Source organism: Adiantum capillus-veneris, chromosome 1 (genome assembly GCF_014529385.1).
Source record: "Adiantum capillus-veneris isolate H3 chromosome 1, ASM1452938v2, whole genome shotgun sequence".
NCBI lineage: Eukaryota > Viridiplantae > Streptophyta > Polypodiopsida > Polypodiales > Pteridaceae > Adiantum > Adiantum capillus-veneris.
In genome coordinates, this window is record NC_140931.1 from 128,006,772 (window position 1) to 128,028,987 (window position 22,216).

General features: G+C 47.6%; 1 protein-coding gene across 5 annotated transcripts in view; it reads left to right on the top strand.

Annotated features, from left to right (window-relative positions):
* The window catches only part of LOC147465535 (uncharacterized), a 118,209-nt gene that overhangs the window by 29,064 nt on the left and 66,929 nt on the right, over positions 1 to 22,216 (top strand). For all 5 annotated transcript variants that reach the window (XM_086520515.1, XM_086520526.1, XM_086520517.1 and 2 more), the window contains 3 exons: positions 7,368 to 7,410; positions 7,512 to 7,683; positions 7,818 to 7,916. In XM_086520515.1, coding sequence (XP_086376641.1) covers positions 7,368 to 7,410; positions 7,512 to 7,683; positions 7,818 to 7,916 — 314 coding nt within the window. The remainder of the gene's footprint in view (positions 1 to 7,367; positions 7,411 to 7,511; positions 7,684 to 7,817; positions 7,917 to 22,216) is intronic.

A 22,216-nucleotide genomic window follows, 5' to 3' on the forward strand; every position in this document is an offset into this window, starting at 1 on the left:
TTAATTTTGCATACACATCTATGATCGAAATCGCACATTCTCATGCATAGAAATAACTCATCAATATCTTCTCAAGGGATCAATTCAACAAGTCCTTGACCCCCTCTTCAATCATAGTGGAGGTGGGTGTGTATTTGAGAATGAGACTGGAATTATAGTGGATGTGTTCACTGTTTGGCTGTAGTTCTTGTGGCTCTTTGGATGGTACAATCCTTTGTGGTGGTCATGTATGTGATTTGATAGTTGTTGCATTAAGTTGTCATTAAAGTGCACTTTATAGCATAATAAACAGAATGGGAAACTTAATGTAATCTAGTCCCTAGTAAATACGTGGTGAATGTGAAGTAAGCAAAGGGGTAGGAACCAGCAGGGAAATATTTAATACGATTGTCGTCCAAATTGCAATACATCTACAATGGAACATATGTGGCAATTCAGTAAAACATAGAGCTACATAACACTCGAGCTGATGCTTGCAAAGAACTTTTCAAATAAACTTGCATCAAGTTCGAATAATCACAGAACTCGCTGTTGCTGCCGCTCACGCTCGCATTCCCCATCCGCCATCGCTAACCCCCCCACCCCCCCACCCCCCCGCCCAGCAGCTCGCGCTGCCCCCACCCCCCCTGCCCTTCGCCCTTGCTGCCCCCCCCTACCCTCGCGCTCTCGCCCTGACCCGCTTCCGCACTGCCTGATCCCGCTACCCGCTCTGTCTACCTGACCCGCCCTGCTTGCTTGCCCATCCCCACATAGTCTGCCTGACCCGCTCCCGCACAGCCTGCCCGCCCGTGCAGCCAGCCCGTCCTCCCCCCCCCCCCCCCCCCCCCCCCCCTCTTTTTAGCATCTTCTTTGGCGCTCTCTTTCACTTCGTCCTCGCTCGTCTTCACAACAACAGACACTAATGGAGGACTCTACTGCAGCCCCCTCGCCCGATCCCGCAGAACCCACCATCCGACTTACTCTTTCACCAACAGAGCAAGCGAGTTTAGAGGCAGAGGTGGTGCGCCTCCAGGCCACCTTTGTTATTTGCAAGATTCTCGGTGAAGTGCGCGATCTGCTTCAGGCCGCCTTCTCACAGAGGTGGGCAAGATTCTCTGATGTTCAGCTTCTCGGACGTGGCTACTACTAGATAGAGTTTGAGACTCCCGAGATGGCGTCCAAGGTCATTGCGATGAGCCCCCTGGCCATCCGTGATGTTCAAGCACATTTTTGACAGTGGCGCCACGGTTTCGACCCAGCTTCGGACGTTCTTGTCGAGGAGGCAGACTTGCCCATTTCAGTCTGCTTCCCCGGCCTAAGGAGGGAGTACCTTCCGCTCCTTTCCAGGATAGGCTCAGCGATTGGGACTGTCCTGGAGACACTATGCACGGCAGCCTCTGTAGCTGCCAAGGCGGCCGGCATCCCCACAGTACGTGTACTTGTTCGGGACACCCACACCCTCCCGAAGGTCATCCTGCTGCCTCGGGTGAGTGGTTGTTGGTTTAGACAGAGCGTGGAGTATTCGGGCCTCCCGAATCAGTGTTTCATTTGTCGACAGATGGGCCATCTTGCGAAGGTCTGTCCACGAAGGAGACCCCGACCTACACCACAGGCCCAGCCCGAGCCTCTGAAGGCTTGCTTGCAGCAGTAGGCAGGGTCACAGAGTACGCAGACAGAGCCACCTTGGAGCCTGGGGCTCAAGCAGAGGAGGGCTGGCAGCAGGTTCGTGGTCGACGTCTGCAGGGTTCTTGCGACCCCCTCTTCTGGTGCAGACGTCTCCCTTTGTAGCAGTTCCTTGTGGTCTGACGAGCTTCGACATTCGTCGTCGCCGTTGGGATTTCTTTGCCTACGACTTTACACGGTTTCTCGGCGATCCCCTCACCAGACCTTGAGGCAGCCTGCTTCAGAGTTCATGTACTGTTCCTTGCAGCTAGGGGGATAGATGCCTTGGACTTAGTGGTTGGCTTTCTTTCTCCCTATGCGGCCAGGCTGAGTGGACTATAGTCTTAGTGTTGGAGTGGCTACAGACACAGGCCCTAGAGTTCTCTCATCACATGGGAAACCTAGGGGTTACAGACTTGCTTCAGACTCTTTGGCCATTGGCCAAGTTTTTTGTGACACCTCCAGACACAGCAGGATGTAGACACATTGTGGTTCACTTTTTTGCTGACACGCAGAGCCCGCCATGCTATGTACACATACATGAGGACTCCTAGACAGAGGAGGTTGCTTTACGCACGGCTCGTTCTACTTGGGCTTGGGCTAGACACTCTTTGCAGGCACGCCTATCTCGAGGACGCTCGGATGAGGATTACTCCCCATCCAAGCCAGCCTCGAAGATAGCACAGTTAGCTGTTGCGGCAACATCAATTCTCTCTTGCTCTCTATGAGGATCGTCTCATGGAACGTACAGGGATTAGGTGGGCCCCGGTTTCAGCGTCAGAGGGGCCGATTGCGTCAGGAGCTTCAGCGATGCCTTGTGAGAGGAGAGATTGACCTACTTATGCTTTAGGAGCATCATCTGTGTGAGAGCCGCATTAGACGTTGTGGTTAGCTTTTGCGTGGACGATATGAGACTTTTTGGTCAGCTGCATTTGGACCTGGAGGCATCTAGGGCGGGGTATGTATGACTATTGCGGATTCTTTGCAGCAGGCCATTGTGGGCAGAGGGATTATTGTGCCAGGCAGGGCTTAGTGGAACACTATGCAGGTTCAGGGTTGTCTCGTGTGCTTCCTGAACATTTATGCGCCCAATGTGGCGAGTGCACGTGCAGAGTTTTGGTCTCAGATTGTTGAGTCTCTGCCGCAGGCAGAGCAATGGTGCATAGGGGGTGACTTCAACATGCTGGAGGAACCCTCTAACAGGATTGGTGCACTGGCGGCTCAAAAGAAGATCCTAGACGCCCTACCGCGCACAGCAAGAGTTAGAGATGTGCAAGCATATGCTCAATTGGGCGCCTTCTTTTATGGATGTTCTGGTGAAGACCATGGCACATGCACACATCAAAGGAATTATACACTGTGACTTGCACCCATGGAACATCATAACTGACTTCACTAAGGAGGGTGTGCGACGTGTGGGTGTCATTGATTGGGGTTGGCACTACGAGTGGTAGCCATACTACTGTGCATGGAGTTGAGCTGGCAGCTTGGGAGCGGTTTTGTATGACTACAGGGGTTTCAGATGTGTGGTAGCATTCCAGCTTTGTGAGGCCCCCAGACAGCCTGGCTTTCTCTCGTTCGGACCGCAGAGTGGGAGGCGTGAATCTATCTCGGATAGATCGCTTCTACACTAGTGACCACTTCTGTGACTTGGATAGTTGGCATTCTGGCAGGGACTTCCTTTTCGGATCATGCACCAGTGATCGTTACAGTGACTGATAGGCAGAGGAGGGGGAGCACGATGCTTCGCATCCCAGAGAGGGTCTTGCTAGACTCGGCGCTTAGAGAGCGACAGAGAGCTTAGACATGCAGGATTCTCCTGCTGATTGAGTGGCCTCAGGACTTGCTCAGCTTAGTCGACTCTTTCTTCAGGAGTCTTCGCCTCGCCTGGCTGCAGTGAGAGAGGAGGAACAGTGTCTCCGACGGGGCGTTTCTTCCTTGCAGAGGATGCAGGAGCAGCATCGAGATAGTCCTTGGTTGGAGGAGCAGTTACAGCAGGCTCGTCAGGAGCTCGTCAGCACAGAGGAGAGGCGCCATGAGTTTGCTTTCCATCAACAGGCATCTTAGTGGACCCAGGTGGGTGATAGAGTGTTAGGCGCATTCTTTGAGTTAGTGGGACCTCGGCATACGCACGCTAAGGTTAGCCAGTTGAGGAGGCTCGATGGGTCAGTTGCTTCAGAGCCAGAGGACATGCGTGCAGTTGTTACTGACTTCTCCTGTGATTTACTGTCTGCAGAGCCTCAGGATGCATGCAGAGAGCAGGTGTGGGCACATATGCCTTGTCTTGTGACTGAGGAGATGCGCCAGAGGCTTGAGCTTCCTCTTCAGCTAGAGGAGCTACACATGGCTCTTAGAGCACTCCCTCGTGGTAGCTGTCCAGGTGAGGATGGCTTGACTCCCAGCTTTTTCTAGAGAGCATTATACATGGGACACAGACAGGTTTTGTCAAGGAGCGTAGTACCCTTGACAACATCTTTACTTTATGGGAGGCTTCTGTCTCGCGCGACTCCGTGGTGAGGATCCGGTGATTCTTCTTCTCGATTTTGAGGAGGCCTACGACAGAGTTGACTGGGACTTTTTCGAGGACACTTTACGTAGGATGGGCTTCTCAGATGCTTGGATTGAAGGGTGTTAGCTTTGTACAGACGGGCACACAGTCAGGTACTTTGTCAGGAGGTAGAGGTGATTGTTTCATGCTCACACGTTCGGTTAGACAGGGCTGCCCTCTTGCCCCCTTCCTCTTTCTGTTCTATGCTGAGTGGATGAGCAAGTGTTTGGTTTCACAGCAGGTTGGTTTACGTGGCTTAGCGCTCCCTATTCGGGGAGATGAGCTACTGGACGCTGAGTTTGCAGACGACTCAGCTTTGTACTTGGATGGCCAGGAGGCCAACCTTCACAGGTGTGAGCAGGCTCTTGAGACTTTTTGTTGTGCATCAGGCTCACTGATCGATTGGAGAAAGACAATGGCTTTCTCGGTTGGTAGTGCTCCTACGCTTGATTGGATGCCAGGTGAGGGTTTCAGGTAGATTCCCCTAGGGACTGCAGGTTGGCACTTGGGCTGTCAGGTTGGTTTGGACTTGTCTCCCGAGCAGCAGATTGCTCCCCTTCTCCTGTCTATCAGGAGGAAGTTGTTACATTGGAGCTCTGTACGACTCTCTGGCAGGCAGAGTTGTAGTGGCCACCCAGGTGTTGTTGGCTACTATGTGGTACATCACTTCTTGTTGGATCTTTTCGAGTTCTTGTATCAGCCAGGTAGAGAGGCTGATCAAGAAGTTCCTTTGGTCAAGGTGCGACACTCAGATAGCCTGGGCCAAAGTGGCATGGCAGGTCATCACTCTTCCTTGTTCTCAGCGCGGATTGGGGATCATAGACCCAACACAACAGAGCAGAGCCCTTCTTGGGAAGTTTATCGTCAGAGTACTTCTTCCATGTGAGGAGCCCTGGAAGGGGTTCTTGCTTCAGCGGCTTGTGCTAGGGTGCCTCAGGCTGGAGGCCCTTGGCGACCTCGACTTGATGGATTTTCACAGAGATGCGCAGAGTTGGCTTGAGTAGGAGACCAGAGGACCACTTCGCTGTGAGTTTGCTCCGATCTTGGGAGCAACTGCGGAGAGGCCTGGAGCAGCGTCAGCCTACTTGCACAAAGGAGCGCCTGAGACAGCCCCTTGTTTGGAACCCCATGGTTAGCACTTAGAGAGGCCACTTGGTTGGTAGTCGGCCTCATGTTTCCTGGGGTCCCATGGCAGAGGGTCCAACACGCTCTTTAGGTGACTGGCTACAGTTTTCAATCTTGTCAGAGGAGCTTTAGGGCATTTAGCTACAGGGCATGAGAGGGGTGCAGAGCATGTGTCAGGACATCTCAGAGACAGTAGCAGCTGAGTGGCTCACACCTCTGGAGTGAGCAGCGCCCAGATGGATGGGAGCCTTCACGCTTGCTCAGAGACCATACCCTCCTTGTTTTTCGAGCTACAGGGTGAGGGAGGCTTACACAGAGTTGCAGTAGAGGCCCCACAGGTGGCAGAGTGCTGTTTTCAGAGGATCCGAGTGGTGGGCATCTGTGGAGGACTTGTGTCATAGATCCCGACCCAGCTGCTCTTGAGACTGGCCATTGGAGACTGTGGGCTTGGGAGAGCTGTCCACTGGCACGAGTACAGTGGGATCTTGGAGAGTGGCTTTGGAGGGACCCTTTCTCCTCAGCAGACCATCCAGGTGTCCCTTTCTTTCAGTACACTGTTCGACTGGGACGTCACATACTGGCAGCACAGAGAGAGGCTCGTTCTACTGTTGCAGCACCTCATTGGCAGGAGGAGGGTCTCACAGCTGAGTTCTTGGCAGCTTTTTTGGGAGAGGTTGTGGGACTCCAGACAGCCGAGGCGAGTCACTTTGTTCCAGTGGCTGGTTGCACACCGAGCTACAGCAGTTGGAAGTTGGCTTGTACATAGTGGTCTCTCGGCCGCATGTGCAGCTTGTGACCATCTTGTGGAGAGTCAGCGTCACTGTCTTTGGGATTGTACTTTGGCACATCAGGTGTGGCTTCGTGTTCTTCGACTGATGCCAGCTCTTTCCACAGCTCGGCAGTACACTTGGGGAGCAGCTGCTTCGTCTTCTCTCACAAGCCCGGCACTTCAGTTTGAGCTATCCTCCACCAGCAGGATGATAGTGATGCAGGGGGGTCGACCTACACTCTAGCCTGCTACAGAGATTACTCCACAGGAGTGGTGCAGTGAGAGAGGAGTGTTGGGAGCTCATCAGCGGCCTGACACTCTAGTTCATCTGGCGGGCCCGCTGCTTCCGCATCTTCGAGGCTCGCCCTGTACCACCAGCAGAGATTGTTCGGGATCTTTGGTTAGAGCTGATCCATACTCTCAGAGGACAGTTCGAGAGACTCCAGGGCAGTTCTGACCGCATGCGGGAGCGCAGAGAGGCTTTCCTTCGACTCTGGCGTCCTGGACCTTTCTTCACCATGGTCCAGGGTGTGCTCAGATGGCACTACCGTCCACCTGTGTGGCTTTTCCCTCCCCCCATCTCTTGATTTAGCCTCATTGTACATATGCTGTTTTTTCATTGGGAGAGTCTCCCCATCAGGATTGTTGTAGCCCTCTCTTGCAGAGGTGGTTGTAGCCCTATGGGCAGTTTCATTAACTAATAGAAGGATCTTTTTCTCGGAAAAAAAAAAGTTCGAATAATCAAGAGAAAAACCCCCAATGTCCATGCCCATCTTTGGTGGCCTGAATCATTTCTAACTTGAAAAGGCCAATAATCAAGAGAAAAACCCCCAATGCCTATGCCCATCTTTTGGTGGCCCGAATCATTTCTGACTTAAGAAGGCCAAAAGAAAACCAAAATTTGGAAGTTTCTTGTTAAAAAGGGATGGAGACACATGTTGTCGCTTCTATAAATACCTTCTCGCAGGAAATGTGGTTTTTCATTTCCGGTCCCCAGCATTCACACCATGCTAGCTCCTTTTCAGCATTCGTACATTCTCTCAGTGATATCTGGTATACGGAAACTTTCTAGTTGCTCAAACAGAATGAAGCACAGGGGCATTTGTATTGCTCAAGAATCGTACGAGGCGTGGGGACTCATGTGAAGGGGTTTGTGCCTTCACTTTTGTTTCTGATTATTATTATATTGGCTGAGTTGAAGACGTTTCTCTTATCGATTCATTTTATTTCAAATGATAGTCTGCTGCAGAAGTTGATACACTATGTGTTAATTTCTTCTTGCAGATGGACATTGATCCTTGCTTTTGTTTGGACTTCAAGATAAAAGATATCCAGAAAATTTGAGAAAGTCTCTTGTACTTGATTCATTTTTACATATTGATATGCTGATTGCAATCTTCAACTGTGAGAATCCTTAAAATGGACCACAGATACCTCCTAAGGTGAATTGGGAAGAGAATTTGGATAACAACTCCCCTGACTGGCCGATTCAATCAGCCCTTGCAAACTTGTTTGAAGAGAGGCCAATATGGGCAAAGCCTACTATTAATGAGCGGCTAATTGAGCAGGGTTTTTGTATCACTGATTTGCACTTAAGAAGGTATCCATTTTGTGTCTCTTACTTAACATACTGCCCTTTCCCTCATGGGAGAAGGGGGTCTTTCCGAGGTTAAACTGCTAATATGCTGGTGGTCTTACTTCTACAAGCACAAATTAACATATGTTTTGTTTCAGATTTTTATTCAGGTTATCGTACTACTTTGCCTACGGGCCCTTTCGAATGCTTTGGATAAAGAAAGGCTATGATCCTAGAAAGGATCCGGACTCTCGAAAGTAAGAGAGAGAGAGAGAGAGAGAGAGAGAGAGGGGAGAAATGAAATGTTATATTAACGTCTTCAAAAGGCCAGAATGACCTATGAGACCAAACTGATACAAAAGTGGTGAATCTGTTGGGTACCTTAGTACTAAAGTACTAAGTATGAAAAGTGTGAAAGTAAATGTGAAAAAACTAAATACAAAGTATTAAATAAACTTCTTAGGAGCATTCTGGGTGTCTGGCTAGAATGCTTCTAATCCTTTGTTGTAGTCTCCTTCGGTGAAGTGTGCTTCTGCATCTTGGTTGTGGTCATCTTGATTTCCTAAGCTCAATCGCTCTGTCAATTAGGGTGCCTTTGGTATGAATGTGGGTACTCCTTTGTGTTGGCTGTTGGCCTCTTGCTTCCCCTTCCACTCCTGCTTCTCTTGATCCGAAGAAGTCTGTGATCTGCCTCTGAGGCCGTAGTGCTCTTTGTCTTCTCATTAGATTATCCCTGTGCCGATGTAGTTCCAGTAGGTACAAGCCTAAGCATCTTTGATCTTGGTATTGCATGATTCTATCTAGAGGTCCAAAGCCTTCTTTAAAGAGGCAATGAAAACGCCCACGTATCTCATAGTATACTGTACAGTGGCATATATAGTGTAATTCTGTCTCCGGCTCCATTCGGCATAACTTGCAAATTCTGCTCTCAGGTGAGATTCCCCTAAATCTGCCAAATTCAATTTCCAATTGGTGTGAGGATGTACAAATCTGACCAATAGCACATCTCAAACCATGAGACAGGTGGGTATCCATGTAACTCAGGCGAATCACAAAACCATCTTTAGATAGTTGTAGGAAGTTTTCTTTTGTAGTCGGCCATCTTCGTGCCCAATTCTTGTGTAGGACCCATGTCCTCTTAGTATCCAACTGTATAAGATCCTGTCGAATGATTTTATTAATCTCCGTTCATGTAATTGCCAGTGATGGAGCCTCAAGAGAGTATTGGAAGGGGGGTAATCTTTCCATACTAAACCCGTGTCTCTGAAACCACGAGAACAGTTGCGCATACCAGCATGATGTATCCCCTTTCATTGCCAATTGTCGAGAGGATTCGAGGGCTAGTCTAGTATATCGGCCATTATTTGTATCCCACAAACCATGTATAAAGGACACTGATATGGTAAGAGCTTCAATTTCTATTGGAGTTTCCACTAGTTCCGCTCGGGTAATCGCGTGTGGTACGGAGGCCTTTGCTCTAATCATTTGGGAAATCATAGATACCAAAGGTCTCTCCATTGACTTCCAATTATCCTGATCCATAGATGGTCCCCAAATCTGGACCCCATAAAGCATAGCCGAAGCCACCACAGTATCAAAGAGCCAAAGTTTTGTTCGTGGTTCCTGAAACTGCACTTGTGAACACATCCTCTCCAGGGCTGCAGAGGCTCTGGATAATCTAGCATCTGCTGCTTTCTTAAGAGTAAACTTCGGTCCTGCAAGTACCACCCCAAGGTATGTGTATGCATCTGTGTACTCTATTGTATCCTGGCCATATGCAAATGTAGGTGCTGATCTCCTAACCCATTGCGGTGTGGTGTTAAACACCATAACTTTGGTTTTACCCAAGTTTACCGACAGTCCACTGTCCTCCGCGAATTTATGTAATGCATCTAGCTGCCTCTGCATTCATCTGGTGATTCTGCTATCAATACAATATCATCTGCATACAACAACAAAGGGATCCATGACCCTGCAAGTTGAGCACCTCTGTCACCTTCTCTATCAATGTAATCTGATACCTCATCTATGTACATACCAAATAAGTAGGGGACAGTGGGCATCCCTGCTTTACTCCAACGGTGGAGTGAACAATGTCGGAATCCCCTTCTAGAGTACGTACATAACCAGTTACTGACCCGTATAAGGCCATGATCCCCCAAACAATCTTTTTGGGGACCCCTAACTCTTGCATCCTGCGCATCAATCTGGCCCTTGGTACTGTATCAAAAGCTTTCCGAAAATCCACAAAGCAACAATACATCCTTCTCCCGTTTGCTTTTCCTTCCTCAATAATGGCTCTGAGCGTAAGAATATGATCTAAAGTGGAATAACCCCTTGTGAATCCAGCTTGTCCTGTTGCCCTTATGCCCTCATTCTCTGCCCATCTACTCAATTTTTTTGTTCAAGAATGGATGCGTACAGTCGGGTCAAAGTGTGACCTACCATAATGGTACGATAGTTCCCGGGTATCATAGGATCCCCTGACTTGAAAATAGGTACGATAGTAGATAATTTCCAAGATTCAAGTAATCCTTCACACATGACCCGATTAAACAGACGAGCAAGGACTTCTGAAAGTAGATCCCTGGCATGGATCAGATGTTCTGCTACTAAACCATCATGATCATATGCTCTTCTTGTCTTCATCTTATCAATGGATTTTTCCACCATTTCCGTAGTAAAGAAAGTACTAGTAGCAGGGCATGGCTCTAGCGGATCTGGTAATGGAGGCTGTCCAGATACCATATATAATGATGTTACATATTAACCCCAGATCTCATGAGAAGTAATCGTCGGAGGCGGTGAGTGCTCGTGAAATAGGCGCCAGGCCTCATGTGAGCCCTGACTCAAGAAGAGCTGATATAAATCCTTCTCCAGTTTGGCTAAAAATGCCCTTTTCTTGCGACGTACTATACGCCGAAGAGCAATCCGAGACTGCTTATATGTGATGATCCCAAGTGTAAGCTCTTTCTGGACCTGGTTCTCGTCTCTCTGCATTCCTCGTCATACCAACTGTTTTGAGGCATGTTCCCAGATCCTCTCTTCTGATCAGGTTGAGTATGTGGGTATGCCTCTTGTGCTGCTCCATGTAGTATCTCTGTTAATTGAGAAGTAATCTCCTCTACAGTATATACTGGCTCGGCTGTCCACATCCTATTATAGATCTCTTCCACATAGACTGAATCAGTTTCTGGCGTGAAAGTATATCTTGTGTGTGTCTTCTTCCTTTGTACTTGAGAGGCATTGTATTGGAAGGAGATTGATAAGGTCAATAGAGCATGATCCACTGCAATCCCAACCGGTCTGGGTCCCACCTTAAATTCCTTGATACTAGAAATAAAGCTTGGTGAAGTCATGACATAATCCACTGTACTGACCCCATGCCTGTGCGGGAAGCATGTGAATCCCCCAGATAACAGGAAATTCTCTAGACCATTAAGTATGGCCAAACCATGTATAGTTGCCATCTCCATGAGATGTCTCCCATATTCAGTGTGTTCTTTATCCTGCGAGTTTCTAGTAAGCCCCCTCTGTGATAAATCCACTTCTCTGAGCATTTTCTCAGAAGTATCATAGAATACTGCTTGAGAGTTGGCCGTTCTGGCATTAAAGTCTCCTAAGAGAACGATGTCTCCATCTCTAGAGAACTCCCATATATCATTATTCAATATGGAGAAAGGGGATTGTCCTTTAGGTGAGGAGTAGACTGAGGTACTCGGAGGGAAGTAGCATATGGCGATATATAGAAATCTACTTGTCTCGGCTCTCATTCTCACCCACATATACCTTGCTTGCTCATCTTTCCTGATAATCTGTAGTAGTGGTTTCAGCTCCTCCTTAAATAAGACTGCTACTCCTCCTGAACCACGGCTACCTTGTAGAGATCTCTTGTCTGGTCGACCAACTGTTTCCCATAAATAACCCTTCACATGTGGCATACGTTGTCCTGGTATCTGGTGTGTCTCTGAGTAGAAAACTATGTCTCTGTCCCTAAAGCTGTCTTCAAAGGCACCTCATCTAGCCTATATGATCCATTACAATTCCACGCCGCTATCCGGAGCGTCGCCCCATAGGTCTTGCACCGTCATGCTGAGCGCTTTTCCAGAACCACTACTTTCCCTCCTCTATAAAAGGCGATTTTCCCCTTTTCTCTTGCTGCCCTGATCTCTGGCATCAACTCTTGCATGTGTGTCACTTGTGCCAATGTAAGGTCATCTCCCAGGAAAATACCGGTTTTCTTAAGAGTTGGCCTCTTTTTTAGAAATTCTTTCCTTATTTCTATATTCGGGAATCGGAGAATAAGTGCCCTATCCTTTACATTTCCCCTCTCATCGATTCCTTTCTTGCCCACTCTCCATGCACTTGTGTGAGTAGGCTCTGTGATGCCCATGCGTTGTAGCAGTTCCTTCACTTCTTCATCTACATTCTCTTTGTCTTTGACTCCTCAGAGAGAGAGAGAGAGAGAGAGAGAGAGAGAGAGAGAGAGAGAGAGAGAGAGAGAGAGAGAGAGAGACCTATGAGACCAAAAAGTCACAATTGGTGAATCTGATACCATGTCTGAGTACAAAAATTACAAAGTTACAAAGAGCTAACACTAAAACACTAAGGAGAAAGGAAATGGGGGGGGGGGGGGGGGGGGGGGGGGTTCAGATGAAATCTCTCATCGGTCGCTGTCGGATCTCATCGACCTCCTCCATGGTCAGTACTCTGGTTGGGCGTCTTGCATGTCGAGCTAGAGTGATCTGTATCTTCTGTTGCAGCCTTCGTCGGTAGTGGGAGACCCCCCGAGGTCGTGGGCGTTTGGATCTGGCAAGCTCAGTGGCTCGGTCAAGCAGCGTACCTCTAGTATGAGTAGGCTCTGAGATCTGCTGTAATGACTGCTCCGTTGGCTCTCCTCTGGCTGGTGTAAAGAAATTTGTGATTCGTCTCTGAAACTGTCTTTCCCTTGATGTCCTCAGCAAGCTCTCCCTAAGTCTGCGTAGCTCTCGCAGGAATAATCCGAGACATCTCTGATCCTTGTGTCTCATGACTCTAGAAAAAGGTCCGGAACCTTCTCTCAACAGGAAGTGGAAGCGGCCGTGTATCTCATAGTATGCCGGGCAATGACATGTGTAGTGCAACTCTGTCTCTGGCTCTAAGTTACATAGGTGACATATCCTGGCCCTTGCTGACACCCCTTGAAATCGGCCAGTCTCGATCTAGAGCTGATGTGAGGATGTGCGTATCTGTCCGATAGCGCATCTTATCCCATGAGATAAGTGTGTATCCATGTATGTAGGCCTAGTCACAAAGCCGTCCTCCGTGAGTTGGAGAAGATGCTCTCTGTAGAAGGCCATCTTCGTGCCCAACTCCTGTGTCGGCTGTATCCATGTACTCTTGGTATCTAGCTGAATCAGATCCTGACGTCTGAGTCTGGTGATCTCTGTACGTGTGAGAGACAGGGAGGGTGCATCCAGGGAGTATTGAAGCGGAGGTAATCTATCCATGTTGAGACCATGCGTCTGAAACCATGCTGTCTTTTGTCCATACCAACATGCTATATCGCCTTGTAGAGCTAGTTGTCGAGATGACTCCAGGGCAAGCCGAGTGTTTCTGTCCCTGGGGAGATCCCATAGACCGTGCATAAAGGATACTGATCTAGTCAATGCCTCCACCACGAGAGGGGGGGGTGGGGGGGGGGGGGGCTCGGATAATCTCATGTGGTACTGAGGCCTTAGCCCGAATCATCCGAGCGATCATTGAGACCAGAGGCCTCTCCATACATCATCCATCTGTCTTGCCAGATCTCCCATGGTGGTCTACTGAGGGTCCTCATACCTAAACTCCATAGAGCATAGCTGGAGTCACTAGAGCGTCAAAAAGCCAGAGCTTTGTTCCCGGTTCCTGAAACTGAACCTGCGAACGCATCCTCTCTAGTCCTCCCAAAGCTGCATATGCTCTCGTCAGTCTAGTCTCTGATGCTCTCCTTAGTGAAAACACTGGTCCACCGAAGACTACCCCAAGATAAGTATATGCATCTGTGTACTCCACAGTCTCCTGGCCATACATCAATGTGGGCGCCGACCTCCTGACCCACTGCAGTGTGGTGTTGAACACCATAACCTTGATTTTCCCCAGATTGACAGACAATCCACTGTCACGAGCAAATGTATGCAGAGCATCCAAATGATGCTGCATCCCCTCTGAAGAGTCAAAAATCAACACAATATTATCAGCATATAGAAACAGCGGAATCCATGTCCTTGCTAGCTGAGCCCTCCAGTCTCCTTGACGCTCTACATATTTCGAAACTCATCCACATACATCCCAAAAAGAGTCGGGGATAGGGGGCATCCCTGCTTTACTCCAATAGTGGAGTGGACCATGTCAGACATTCCCTCAGTGGTGCGTACCCGTGCCATCACTTTCCTGTATAGAGCCAGAATACCCCATATCAGCTCTGTAGGCACACCCATGTCCTATAGTCTGCATATAAGTCTGGCTCTCTGCAGTGTGTCAAAAGCTTTGCGGAAATCCACAAAGCTACAATAGATCCTCTTGCCATGGTGTCTACCGTCCTCAATAATAGCTTTGAGTGTTAGAATCTGGTCAAGAGTGGAGAAACCTCTCCTGAAACCTGCTTGCCCTGGTGCTCTTATGCCCTCTCGCTCTGCCCATCTACTCAGCTCCTGCTCGAGAACGGGTGCATACAACCTAGCTAATGTGTGACCAACCATGATGGTGCGATAATTCGCGGGAATCATGGGATCTCTTGACTTGAAAATAGGCACAATCGTAGACACACTCCAAGTCTTCGGGAAGCCTTCATACATGGCTCGATTAAACATCATAGCAAGGAGCTCTGCAAGCATATCTCTTGCATGGATGAAGTGCTCTGCTACTAGACCATCATGATCATGTGCTCTCCTTGTCTTCATCTTGTCAATGGCTTTCCTTACCCTCTCGGCAGTAAAGAAAGAACATGTCTCCGGGCATGTCTCTAGTGGGTCCGGCAGAGGTGGTTGCCCTGATGCTGTGTTGAGAGATGTGGCATATTCCCCCCATGTCTCAATGGAGGTGACCGCTGGTGCTGGTGAACGCTCGTGGAATAGCCTCCATGCTTCGCCTGAGTCCTGACTTATAAATAACTGATACAAATCCCGCTCTAGCTAAGATAGATAAACACTTTTCTTTCGTCGCACTAGGCGGCGAAAGATAATCCGTGACTGCCTATGTGTGCTAATACCCATGAGCACTTCCCTTTGTAATTTGATCCTCGTCTCTCTACACTCCTCATCATACCAACTGTTCCGGGGCATGCTCCCAGATCGTCTCCGTGTGGGGCTGGCTATCGGGGTATGCCTCTGATGCTGCATCATGGAGCGTCTCTGTCAGTATCTGAGTGAGTTCATCTAGTGGTCGTCCCGGCTCCTGGGTGCATAGCTGCCTGTACATCTCATCCATATACACAAAATCCGTCTCCCTCATGAAGGTATACCGAGTGTGTGTGGGGACCTCTCCTAATGGAGCTACGCTGAACTGAAAGGTCAGGGTGAAAGACAAGATAGCATGGTCAACTGCTACTCCAACTGGCCTAGTACCCACCATGAAATCCTGAAAGAATGGAATGAGACCTGGCTGGGCCATAACATAATCCATTGTGTTGGCAGCATGTGGGTGTGGAAAGCAAGTAAAACCTCCAGCTGTGGAAAATCAGTGTATTCAGTGTATTCCTCATCTTGTGATAATCTGGATAGACCCATCTCTATGACGTCCAGCTCCCTAAGCATCTTTTCGGAAGGAAGAGAGAGAGAGAGAGAGAGAGAGAGAGAGAGAGAGAGAGAGAGAGAGAGAGAGAGAGAGAATGTAAATGAATATGTAATATTAACGTCTTCAAAAGGCCAAAAAGACCTATGAGACCAAAAGGTTACATGTGGTGAATCTAATACTAGGTCTGGGTACAAAAAGTACAAAGAACTGAAAAGAAAATAGTGGGTAGGGGTGGGGTGAAAGCTGATACAAAGGGAATACAAAGGGTGAGCTGATACAATGGAGCTCTCTGACAGTCGAGGCATCATACACATATACATCAATATCTAGGACGCTCCTATGTCTCGCCATTATGGTATGGATGGATCCTCTGTTGCAATCTGCGTCGATATCGAGAGGGCCCTCTCATCCGTGGGCAATGGGACCGCCCCAACTCTATTGCCCGATCAAGCAGTATGCCTCTGGTGTTGTTATGTTGTGGGGGCTGCTTGAACTCCTTTGTCTGTGACTGAAAGAAATCTGTAATCTCTTCCGCTGTAACTCGATCTCTCTCATTGTGCCCCTCTTCAAGAGGGCCTCTCTGTGTTTGCGAATCTCCAGTAAGTATAATTCGAGGCATCTCTTATCCTGGTATCTCATGACTCTAGAAAGTGGCCCAAAACCCTCTCTGAATAGATAGTGAAAGCGGCCTCGTATCTCATAGTATACTGGGAAGTGATAAATGTAATGTAGCTCTATCTTTGGCTCTATTTGGCACACCTAACAAATCCTGGACTCAGCGGATACTCCTCTAAATCTGCCTGTCTCGATCTCTAGCTGATGTGAGGATGTGCGTATTTGACCAATAGCACATCGTATCTCGTGGGATAGATGAGTATTCATGTATCCTGGTCTGATCATAAAACTATCCTCCGTGAGTTGGAGAAGATGCTCTTTATAGGAAGTCATCTTTGTACCTAGCTCATGTGTAGGTTGTATCCATGTCCTCTTCGTATCCAACTGAATCAAGTCCTGTCTAATGAGCCTGGTAATCTCTGCCCTAGTGAGGGGGATGGAGGGTGCATCCAGAGAGTACTGAAATGGGGGTAGCCGGTCCATACTAAAGCCATGTAACTGAAACCAAGATGCCATCTCTGGAGTCTGCATACCAACATGATCTATCTCCCTGCAATGCCAGCTATCGCAAAGACTCTAGTGCTAATCGAGCATATTTGTCTCTAGGGAGAGCCCAAGTGCTATGCATAAATGAAACCGATCGAGTGAGTACCTCCACTACCGGTACTGAGGCCTTGGCCCTAATCATCTGAAAAATCATAGACACCAAGGGCTTCTCCATACATCTCCATCCATCAGTAGTGCCATCTTTGCTATGATGATCAACTGAGGGGCCCCATATCTCCACTCCGTACAGCATGGCCGAAGTGACCAAAGTGTCAAAGAGCCAAAGCTTTGTCCGAGGTTCCTGGAATTGAACCTGTGAACATATCCTCTCAAGTCTTCCCAATGCTGCATAGGCTCTGGTCAATTGCGTATCTGTTGCACGCCTCAGGGAAAATACTGGACTATTGAAAAGCGCCCCAAGATAAGTGTATGTATCTTCATACTCCAGTCTCGACCATATGTAAAAGTGGGGGCGGACCTCCTTACCCACTGTGCCGTGGTGTTAAACACCATTACCTTGGTCTTACCGAGGTTCACAGACAATCCACTATCCCGTGCAAATACATGTAGTGCATTCAAATGACGCTGCATCCCTTTTGGAGAATTGGAGATCAACACAATATCATCAGCATATAATAGCAATGGAATCCATGTCCCTGCAAGCTGAGCACCTCTATCACCCTCTGTATGTACATAATCTGAAAACTCATCTACATATATCCCAAAGAGAGTCGAAGATAGGGGACTATCTTGCTTCACCCCAATGGTGGAGTGAACCGTGTTGAACATGCCCTGAGTAGTGTGTACCTGTCCTACCATTGTCTTGTATAAAGCTAAGATCCCCCATATAAGCTCTGTGGGCACCCCCATGTCTTGAAATCTGCATATGAGTGTGGCTCGTGGCAATGTATCAAAGGCTTTGCGAAAATCCACAAAACTACAATATATCCTCCTGCCATGGTGTCTACCCTCCTCAATAATGGCTCTAAGTGTCAAAATCTGGTCAAGAGTGGAGAAACCTCTCCTGAACTCTGCTGCCCGTATGCCCTCTCTCTCTGCGTATCCACTTAACTCATGCTCAAGAATTGATGCATATAGCCTAGCCAGAGTGTTACCAACCATGATGGTTCGATAGTTCCTGGGAAGCATAGGATCTCCCGACTTGAAGATAGGCACAATAGGGGACATACTCCAAGTCTCAGGGAAACCCTCATACACGGCTCTATTAAACATCATAGCAAGAGGCTCTGCAAGCATATCTCTAGCATGGATAAAGTGCTCTGCTACCAGACCATCATGATCCTGTGCTCTTCCTGTCTTCATCTTGTCAATGGATTTCCTTATCCTCTCAGCAGTAAGGAAAGTACATGTTTTCGGGGCATGCCTCTGGAGGGTCAGGCAAAGATGGCTGCCCCGATGCTGTATAGAGAGATGTAGCATATTCCCCCATGTCTCTGTGGAAGTGATGACTGGCGGTGGAGAGTGCTCATTGAAAAGCCTTCCTGCCTCGTCCCGACTCATAAACAACTGATACAGATCACACTCTAATTGAGATAGGTAAGCCCTCTTCTTTTGTTGCACTAGGCGGCGGAAGATAATACGCAACTGTCTATGTGTAGTAGTACCCATGAGCACCTTCTCTATTATCTGATCCTCGTCTCTCTACACTCCTCATCATACCAACTGTTCTGAGGCATGCTCCCAGATCGTCTGCGTGTAGGATGGCTGTGGGGATATGTGTAATGTCTCCGACCCCAATCTAAAAGAACACCATTGTACCATGAAACAATCATAATGGAAAAAGTTACTATTTTTAGCAGTTTTCCAAAATCTGTCGATGCCATGATGTTTAGAATGTCATGAAGCTTCCAAAAGTGAATTGAAATAATTTTTGTGGAAATTTTTCAAAAATAGTAAGTTTTTGGTCACCCGACCCGTCAGTTTTGACCGTCTCGAAAAACTGCACCCGTACCCCAAATTTGAAAAAAATACATTCTCGGACGTCGGGGGCTGCTAAATATGGCAGGTACCCAGGTTAATACACCTTAGTTAGAGCTTAGTATAGCAAGTTCCGGCATTAAATTCTGATTCGTATTGCCTGTCTTAGGTTAAAATTAAATTTTCCTAAAGTTGTGCGGGGAGGCACCGGGACTCGGGGGCTGTGTGGGAACTGGCTCCAGGCCACTGCAGACTGACTTTGGCAGTAAGAGGGCCTCACACACTCACAGGGCTCGTGGGCTACTTTCCATGCAAGAGAGAGAGAGACTAAGTGAGCTCTTGAGCAGGTTGGGACACTTGGTAAGTATGCAACTAGAGCTGCCATGCATGAAGTGAGTACTCCTCCAGATGCATATAGCAGGCAAATTCGAATTTTTCAGCTTGTGAGCCTATATAAGGGCATGCTCACACACACACAAGCACACATATATGCTCACACACACACTAAGTACACACACACACACTCCTACACACACACACACATACACCTTGAGGAGGTGCTGCCGGCAGACAGTCTTTGGAAGAGGAGCTAGGAGGGAAGGTGCTGCCCGTTTCTCGTCTCAAGGAGGCTCTTGCATCAGAATTTCGAGAGGAATTCAGCCGTAACCTCGGTAATTTTCGATTTAATTCATGCTTGTTGTAATTCCCTCTCTAATATCCTCTGAATTCCGCATCTAGTATGCATAATTATAGTCAAAATACTCATTAGATACTCTCTAATTCTCCGTATCCATGATCTATTGCATAAATCTTAATCTAATTAGTAATCATGCAAGCAATTAGTCACTCTTAATCATAGTTTAATGCGTGTTTAAGGAATCATCCACTAGTCACCGTTGTGATTAAAAATCAAGTCAGCTTTGAGGTGGGAATGGTCCATTGCATTCTATTACTCCATAATGTGTAAATAATTAAATTAGAATCAATTGCTCATGGATTATGATTTAATTAGGGGAAATTAATCCATCATTAATCATTAGGAAGGGAGAAATCCTCTCATCTATCCATACAGTAAATCTGCAATTCTCTATTTGCATTAAGAAGTGATTAAGCACGTCTATTTCATCTCTAGTAGAACTGATTAAGTAAAAATATGAATTTCATAATTATCTAGGTCAAGTAATTAACCTTAGGGCCTATTCCCATAGAACAAGTATGGTGCTATCGGGATTCTCTATGTGTAACAGGGAATGGCCGTTTTCAGGTCTCCGTTTCCCGTTCCCATTCCAAGGTCCCGTTCCGAATCCCCGTTCCGTGTTTCAAACGTGAGTACTCGTAATAGGAAATGGCATTTTGTTCCGCGTTCCCGTTCCGTGTTTCCGTTCCTGGTAACTATGCTTGAAGTAAGTCTAACGTCTCGTACAAGGGGATTTGCTTATTGAAACTAATCCGTCATTATGGTTGTATGTTACTCTCGAATGTTAGCTCTCTTTTTCCAAGTTGTCAATTAAGTACTGAGTATAAAATGGCCCCGGTAAAGAGAACTCGTTTCGGTGGTTCCCACGACCGCGAGGCGGGGACAAGCAACACTAATGGAAAGGGAAAAGCTCCTATGGTCGACCAAGTACCGGCTATCTCACAGAGCAATGACGAGGAAATTGTGGAGGTAGGTCAAGTTTTAATTCAAGTTGTTAAAGCAACATTGCATTCGATAAGGTAGGATGAAAAACACATTTCCCAACATGTTGGAAATCAACGGAAACCACGGCATTTAAATTAATTGTATTTTATATTCAAGTAGGAAAGAATGCTTTCGGAATATACTGTCTGAAGTAGGAAAGATTGGTTGCTAGGGAAAATTTAGCTCAGCTAGTTCATTTTCAATACCAACGTTGATCTAGTCCGAACCCCCTCTTGATCACAGGGGGCAGTTCGCGAAGTTATTCGTAGGAGCTAGAGTTCCTGGTTAAGGGCTCTTGAATCCACGACTGCTAGTTAAGCGGTGGATATTCACGACTGCTGGTTAAGCGGTGGAAGTCCACGACTGCTGGTTAAGCGATGGACAACCTAGTTGTATGGGCAACTAGGCGACAACGGGTGGAGTAAACACTCGGTGGGGGATTTCGTGCTTCCAGAGCATTGGAACTTTAAATGAATGAGTTTTTGAGTGAATTTTTACTAGAATTACTGTCTTGGTGCCGCTTTGCAATACTGGTTGAAGGGCTGTATTAAAGAACTTGTGAATCGGAAAAAAAAAAACAACAAAGAACTTATATGTTGAACAATCATCGTGGTTGTAATTAGGTAACAAAGGAAGTTTGAGTATGGGGTGGAAAGTGGGGGCTTGGCTCGGGTTGCCAATGCCTATGAGAAGGGTGGTCCCGATTGGTCGGGAACTCTCCGTACCCATAGTATTATAAATTGACGCTAGTATTACTCATTGCCCAAGAGCGGCGAAGTCTCAAGTGTACGTGCCTCTGAAAGCTATGGAAAAAAGGCACTCGAGACTTCTCTCCTCTTGGAAGGTGGGTTTTAGGACCGATAATTGATTAGATACGCTTCCACTGCGAGGTGGAACTAGATCTTGATGCTAGTAGGCTCGAACTCGATTCACTTGGTGATGAGAGATCGTCCGCTAGTTGAACCCAAAACCACGTTGTTTGTTTCCGGCTATAGATCTAGTGGCCATCAGGTTTACCATCAGATCCGTCGTCTCAGTCGTTTGAGACGACGGGGTGGGGACCTCACAATATGCCTCTGATTTTGCATCATGTAGTGTCTCTGTCAGAATCTGGGTGAGCTCATCTAGTGGTCGTCCTGGCTCCTAAGTGGCATAACTGCTTGTATATCTCATCAATGTACACGTCATCCGTCTCCCTTGTGAAGGTATACCGAGTATGTGTGGAGGCCTCTCCCAATGGAGCTGTGTTGAACTGGAACGATAGAGTGAAAGACGATAGCATGATCGATTGCTACCCCAACCGGCCTAGTTCACACCACGAAATCTTGAAAGAAAGGAACGAGTCTTGGCGGAGCCATAACATAATCCACTGTACTAGCGCCATGCCGATGTGGAAAGCATGTAAAACCACCAGCTGCAGGGAATCTTTATAGGCCATTCAAAATGGTCAACCCATGTGCAGTCCCCATATCAATCAAGTATCTGCCATACTCAGTGTGCTCCGCATCATGTGATAATCTAGACAGGCCCATTTCTGTAATATCAAGCTCCCGCATCAACTCCTCTGAGGTATCATAGAATACTGTCTTGTGATGGGCAGTCCTAGCATTGAAATCCCCGAAGATAATAATGTCGTCGTCTTTGGAAAACTCCCATATATCATCATCTAAAATAGAGAAGGGGGACTGCCCTCTGGTGACACATATACTCACGTTCTAGGAGGAAAATAGCAAATAGCGATGTAGAGATATCTGCCTGTCTTTGCCTTCAGTCTCACCCACATGTACCTAGCATGCTCATCCCTCCGAGCTATATGTATCAGAGACTGTAGCTCCTCCCTGAATAAGACTGCCACTCCTCCTGAACCTCGTCCTCTGCGCTCTGATCGAGTCTCCCGTCTGCAAGTTGTCTCCCATATGTATCCGCTCACATGGGGCATGGACTGCCCCGAGGCTTGATGTGTCTCATAGTAGAAAATGATGTCTCTCCCTGTGAAACTATCCTCAAAGGCCCCTACATCAAGGC